The 6,875-nt window shown below is 40.6% G+C and overlaps 1 protein-coding gene across 2 annotated transcripts; it reads right to left on the bottom strand.

Annotated features, from left to right (window-relative positions):
- Positions 1-2,292: 2,292 nt before the first annotated feature.
- LOC119341213 (sulfiredoxin, chloroplastic/mitochondrial-like) lies at positions 2,293-4,571 on the bottom strand. Of its 2 annotated transcripts, none has more exons than XM_037613081.1 (5): positions 4,346-4,571; positions 3,784-3,902; positions 2,814-2,847; positions 2,628-2,721; positions 2,293-2,543 (listed from the first exon to the last, which is right to left on the bottom strand). In XM_037613081.1, exons 1-5 carry the CDS (start codon positions 4,497-4,499, stop codon positions 2,528-2,530), a joined length of 417 nt encoding a protein of 138 aa, XP_037468978.1. In that variant the 5' UTR covers positions 4,500-4,571; the 3' UTR covers positions 2,293-2,527. The 2 variants fall into 2 exon arrangements, with proteins under 2 accessions (XP_037468978.1, XP_037468977.1); XM_037613080.1 differs by having other exon boundaries at positions 3,736-3,902; positions 4,346-4,570.
- Positions 4,572-6,875: the final 2,304 nt, after the last annotated feature.

Raw genomic sequence — 6,875 nt, 5'->3', positions numbered from 1 at the left:
GGGGGGCAATAGGTAAATTCATACACTCATGATGGTGAAGATAACATTGTTGTAATGAGTTCAATAGACTGCGGGAGAAGCCATGTTTCTTAGTTGTCCTTGGTTGTGATCACGATTGAGCATTTCGAGAGTAAAAGTCACATTATCGGTGTTCTACGAGGTCAAACGGGTCATTTTGTGAGCTCATGCTACTCAAGATGCCACTATTGGAAAGAGTTCGATGTACTCCCTCCGATCCTTTTTACTTCACATCTAAGATTTTTCTAAAGTCAAACTTCGTAGAGTTTGACCATATTTACATTAGAAAATATTAACACCTACAATATTAAATTTATGCAATATGAAAATTAAATTCATGGTGCATCTAATGATATTGATTTCGTATTGTGATTGTTGATATTTGTTTTCCTATAAAGTTGGACAAACTTTACGAAGTTTAATTTCAAACAAATCTTATATGCAGAGTAAAAAGGACCGGAGATAGTACTCTAAGATAGCTATGCTTTGACTCTCCTTGGTCAAGATCACAATTTAGCGGGTTCCAGGAGTAAAAGTCACACATTTGGTGTTTGCTATTTTTGCATTTAATAATCATATACCATTTATTACTCTGAAAAGGGCATAAACAATCATTCCTTTGAAATAATTAGGTGAAGAGTAATGTTGCAAATATCGGGACAATTTTGGAACGAATGGATTCCATCATAAATAGTTCATTTCAAAGGAGTAGGGGAAAAATGTTATCGCCGACTATAATATCTACCCATATGTTGTTTTTGAAGGAACTAGCAATCATGAACTTTGGTTTATCTTGAGTATAACATGGAAAATCATGCGTGCGTCTTTTTTTAACCCAAATCATGCATATGTCATGCATTCCTGCAACCATTTGCTTGTCAATTGTACATGATATTCTAAGGTTTTTGTAAAAACACCAAATAATTCAATTGTACATGATATTCTAAGGTTTTTGTAAAAACACCAAATAATTCTGCATATATCACATAGTCAATGTTAAGAGATAAAAGGGATAAATAACGAAATAATTCTGCATATATGGCAGAGTCAATGTTAAGATATAAAACGGATAAAGGTAACTCATGTCATCAATGGATTATCTTGAACATTCTTGTCTAGTACAGAGAGAAAAAAAAGATCATAGTCACTTTGCTTCTTCTTTTTTTAGAATAGATTATAGTCACTTTGCAACTGGCCAGTTTTCCCCATACTAATGCTGCCTTTAATAGGCCGAGTGGATATGCAAACTTTTTAACCATTTACAGCCCAATAAGGCTCACCGGGGAACATGCTACTTTTGGACCAACTTCCTAGGAACTAGGGTGCAGGTCTTGCATAGGCCCGCAAAAGTGAGACAATTTGTAAGGCAATATAAGTTGAATTAACCCACTACAACTTAATTATAACTAAACTCTCTAAGAGTATCTTCTACAGATGATATAAAAATGCTGCCGCGGCCAAAAGGCACTTTGGTCCCCCAAAAGGTACTCCATCAGATGATGTATCTGCAAGTAGTGATGTAAAAAAGAATCGTCACGCCCGAAAACCGCTTCCTGCTGCATATTTGCAGCACCGCCGCGGTGATGTAATTTTTTTTCATCACACAGGAACAAGTAGACCATATTGGCAATGGCCGTTTACATCCCTTGTGTCAAAAACGCTACTCCAACAAGTGACGTATATGCAAAAACGCAGCCGTGAAGAAAAAAAAAGGCCATTTAGGACACCACCTCCACATCACCAGTTGAAGCAAAAGCCTTCGCGGTGATGTAAAACCCTTCTCTCTTCTACCCTTAAAACTATTTTTGGGCATCAACTTGTACATCATCGTTGGAGATGCTCTAAGTCTGAACACAGGGTGGGGCAGATCGGGCGCCGAGCTGCACCCTACCACTACCAAGAACATAGAACTTCTTCCTTCATTGGACCTCTTCTGGAAACATTTTATCTTCAGGATCTAGTGAGTAGAGAGACTCCACTGTTTTCTGAGGGCGATGATCTCAAAGTTTCAGATATTGCAACTTTCACAGTAACAGTCAATTCACAGCGCATATGAGAAGAAAAAACCGCATTTTATCTTCAGGATCTAGTGAGTAGAGAGACTCCACTGTTTTCTGAGGACGACGATCTCAAAGTTTCAGATATTGCAACTTTCACAGTTAACAGTCAATTCACAGCGCATATGAGAAGAAAAAACCGCACTCCGAATGGCCCTGAATTTGCTAATGAAGCTTCAGGGGGCAATGCATTTCGGAGAGTTTAGACCCTGCACTCTACCCTGAACCTTCAGTTGCATTCTTGCCCAAACAGAGTTGTAGAGATTAGTGCATGCAACAGAAGGAGCAGAATCGCCAGCTGAACAAGTGCTATTTTACACATTGGATTGGGTAACATTTACACGTATATATGATTACAGGAGGAGAAAGTTTTTTTTTAGCACTAGACATAACAGATGACACTTCGTGGCTGAAGCAGTCCATGGATCATCCATTCATCGCTAACCACCGATTCATCGCATATGGTGCCTGAAATAGCAGATTCAAGATCCTGCGCAGATAAACCGAACTGACAACACACCATCCAACAAAACTCAAGGAAGATGGGCTCACCGCAGTGTTTCTTTTGTCCCTCGGCGGACTTTGCAGCGGATGGTTGGGAGTCCTAGGCGCTGGTGAGCCTCGTAGCGATGGCATCCAGAGAATCCTGAGGATTATGTGCAAGCATATTCAGCAAGAGGGAAATGGGATTATCTTTTGGGAGTGGGGAATAACCAATTGAGATGAGAACAAAACTACCGTAGTAGACTCCGTCAACCTCCAGCACGTCGATCTGAAATTTCAGTAAATAACCTGGTAAGTACCATTTCAAAATGACGCTGCAATTAAGAAACCAGAATGAAATCCAACTGTTGCCTTTTGTTTCTTTAAGGCAACAATAACCAAACACGTTAAATCAGGATAGCTCCAGACAAATGGCAAACGATAAAGTTGACAAATGGATCACATGTTAAATGCACATAAAATGGTTATATTGCTCGGGTTAAAAGGAAGTGCTAAATGCACATAAAATGGCTATACTAAATGCACATAAAGGTAAGCTCTTTTGCATAGCTAGTCCAAAATCACACAATGATTTCGCATCGACCAAGAGTAGCAAGTAGCATCTTATTCAATAGCGCCCTACACTAAACTGCACATTGATCAAACATAATGCAGGTGAATATAGAAACAATAATATTTCTATAAGAAGGTTGATTCTGGGATATGGCACACTCCCTTTGAACTAAGACTGATTCAGAGGAGCACAACAGAGCTAATAGAGCCCCTATTGTTACTGCTGCAGGTGAACAGACTTCACATGTCAAATGAGCTTGGAAAAACTCATTCTAGACATAATACTGACGGATCACATGGACAAAAAATGCATCTGCACTTTGTGACGCTGTATGCAGAACATGCATCTAAACAACCCAACTTGAATATTAAAGCGTATACTCAATCAAGTGAGTCTCAATCAACCAACGTCCTACCATTCTACATCAATGGTCAGCTATCTCAAAAACATTGAACAATAACACAAACGTTCTCAGATACTGTTTGGAGATCACCGAATTCAGTAGCAGTGTTCAGCCACAAAATTCTAGTTCTGACAGAATTTATCTTATGAGCTAACAGAAAATACTTTTGGTAAATTAATGTTAAAGGAAAAGATGCCCACAGGTACTTGGAGGCCGATGACACGGATGCTGTCCATGAGCTCCTGCACCTTGTCAGGATCATTAGCACGCGTTTGCATTAGCGGCCTCCGGATATCTTCCAGCGGGATCTCCATCACCACAGGGCCTTTCTTCTCCGAGTCACTCAGTGGGGAGAGCCCAGCTGCACCTACACCGTTAAATACGAGCCATTGTTACTTCAGTGTATGTTGAAACGCAGAGTCTGAACTTAAACATCAGAAATAGACACCTGAAATTACAAGTTTGTAACTGAATATTGCACAAGGAAACTATCCTGTCATGTATATTCAACACTATGGTTGATCTCAATAACGCCCAATTGGACACCATTTACATGCGATTCCCGTCCAAATGGATCTCTAACTTTGCCAGCTAAGGATAATTAGCGAAGAAGTTGGAATTAAATCTCATCGGATTCAACTGAACCGCTATGGCTTCAGAATGGATCATGAAATCGGTAAGAGCGGTGATACTAAGATTCGGCTCCTCGCAGGCTCGAACCTCATCTTACTATGGTTGAACTGAACTCCAAGATCTCAAACAATTCCACAGAGAAATACAAGAAGGGGGAACAGGTAAAGGCAGACCTACCATTGGAGGACGAGACCGAGACGGCAAGGCCGCACCGCCCGCTCGCGCTCCTCCCCCGGAGAACAGGGGCGCTGAGGACGGCGGTGCAGCGGTGGAGGAGGAAGCCGGCCGGCGGCACGATCTTCCCCAACTCCAAGCTCGAGGTCGACGCCATTCGTGGTCGCGCTGCAGCTGCTGCTGCTTCCGTTTTCTTGCGGCCTCTTTTTTTTTTCTTGCGGCTTCTCTGCTTAACGTGTCTGAGCGTCGCATCGATCTGCACCATACGAATTCAATGGGCCTTGCAGTTCCAAAACGTGCAAAGTGGGCCGCACACTGTTTCATCATTTTTTTTTCCTAGATATTGTTTTTACAAATCACGAAACTATAAATCATGATCCCAGAAATTTCAGTTCTATCACCCTGTGGCTGCCGCCGGGAACGAAATGGGAGACCCATGGGGACGACGTTGCCATCTGTAACAAAAACACAATTTTTCGTTGTCACATAAAGGAAGTTCCGGGTCAATGTTCAATGGCAGTTCCGAGAGCGATTTCACCTAGAACTTGTCCTGAACATGGCCTCAGTTTAGCGAACGAAATTTCTAGCGACACTTTTGAATCAATGAATATCTAGTTATCTAAGTATGTTTCAAAGTGAAATGGCACGGTTGTCATAGAACAAAAAACGGCTCCGAACTGTTCAAACTAGGTTTGTTCTCTGAGTATGAATAACCCCATGTAGCTCATTAGTACCAGAGGATAATCTTTGGAAGTACCGGGACTTACAGAAACTCATATAAATGAATGGATTTTTTCTTGAAACACCTGTATCTTTATTCATACTCATAACAATTGCAGGTATAGTGATTTTGACCTAAGATCCCAGAAAATACATAGTAACTCCTATGACTAAGAATTACAATAAAATCTCTTGAAATCACCTTCTTCGCAGTAGCAATATCTGCTCGAAGAAATACTCTAAAGACTTCAATAAAGATGTTGCAATTGGACTGGAGCAACGATATTGTCACTCTTTCACCCGCACGAACATTACCAATAATGGTTTTTGAAAATGCCTTGAGTGGCCCATCTAGAAAGATGGGAAACCTTGATCGATGAACGTACTTGGGCCGGGGATGATCCCCTATAAGTGCAAGTCGTCGAATCACTATATCTTCACCATGGTGTCGATGAAAGATTTCGCCTCCACAAAGAATCAGACCAACAAAAAAAGTTTGGCACAACAACATAAACATATCAGATCTGATTATTCGGATCTGCGAGGAGATAAAACTCTCTAACCTCATGGCACCGCCAAAAGAATGAGAGAAAAAAATATTCTGACAAAACTATGATGATCACTAGACGTTGAGGAAGAACATATAAGTCTTGAAGATCCGAGGCCCCCCACCTCTTAGCGCCAAGATGGCAGCCGGAGACGAGGGGCCTAAATTTCTCAGAAGGCGGCAGCAACACGAGAATGGGAGACCCTTTAAAAAGAAATGGCTAGGGAGTCCATGGAGTTCATGGAGTTCAGACCGTTGTACTTTCCTTGTGCCACTCTTCATAATATGGTTGTATACTGGATGCGAATGCTGAATTCACTAAAAGCCTAGAATATATATATCCTATGAATAAGATGTAAACAACAACTTGAAAGTTGTGGTTCGTGTTCTTCTTGCTCTCAATACCTAAGGTAGGGACGCACACATGGGAGAATATATACTAAATGGACGAGATGGCCAATAGAAGCAATTGGTATATGGAGTTATGGGCATTTGTGTGAACGGATCTTTTCATAAAGAAACATTGGATAATGTTTTTATTTCATTCTTTTTATCATGTGAGTTGAGCCAATCCCCCTGAAATTCTCCAAAAAAGGTAATTCAGTTTGTGCAATGTGGTGTATAAGGTTATTTAAAAAATGATTGTGGATCGTTTGAAGATAATCCTTCCAAATATTATCAGGACGACTCAGAGTGCATTTGTATCCAGAAGAATGATTACAGATAAGATTTTAGTGGCATACGAGTGTTTCCATACAATAAGGAAAAAAAAGAATGGTAAGGAGGGTATGTGTGCCATCAAACTGGATATGCACAAAACGTATGACCATGTAGAGTGGTATTTTATGAAGGAAATTATGCTGAAATTGGGATTCCAAGAGAAGTGGGTAAATTTAATTATGCAATGTGTATCCTCTGTGAAGTACCGGGTTCGCTTAGTACTAAAGAGACTGAGAGTTTTAAACCTACTAGAGGTTTGAGGTAGGGAGATCCTCTCTCTCCATATTTATTGTTGTTACATACGAAGGGGCTGACTGCTCTACTAGCTAATGCGGAGGAGAATGGTAATGTTTCTGGAGTTAAAGTTTGTAGAGATGCCCCATCGATCTCAAACCTTCTCTTCGTCAATGATTCTTTGATCCTTATGAAAGCAAATGCTATGAATGCAAAGGCGTTGAAATCAGTTTTGGATTCTTATTGTGCTACCTCGGGGAAAATGATGAGCATTGAAAAGTCTAGTATTTTCTTTAGTCCCAACACAAAAGA

Source organism: Triticum dicoccoides, chromosome 7B (assembly GCF_002162155.2).
Source record: "Triticum dicoccoides isolate Atlit2015 ecotype Zavitan chromosome 7B, WEW_v2.0, whole genome shotgun sequence".
NCBI classification, from domain to species: domain Eukaryota; kingdom Viridiplantae; phylum Streptophyta; class Magnoliopsida; order Poales; family Poaceae; genus Triticum; species Triticum dicoccoides.
The sequence above is the reverse complement of the archived record's forward strand: the minus strand, read 5'-3'. Positions and strand labels throughout refer to the sequence as shown.

Coding starts and splice junctions, on each gene's coding strand:
- LOC119341213 (XM_037613080.1), bottom strand. CDS start 4,499: ATGGCGTCGACCTCGAGCTTGGAGTTGGGGAAGATCGTGCCGCCGGCC. Junction 3,903..4,345: donor CTCGGTCTCGTCCTCCAATG/GTAGGTCTGCCT, acceptor TTAACGGTGTAG/GTGCAGCTGGGCTCTCCCCA. Junction 2,722..2,813: donor GGTTGACGGAGTCTACTACG/GTAGTTTTGTTC, acceptor CATAATCCTCAG/GATTCTCTGGATGCCATCGC.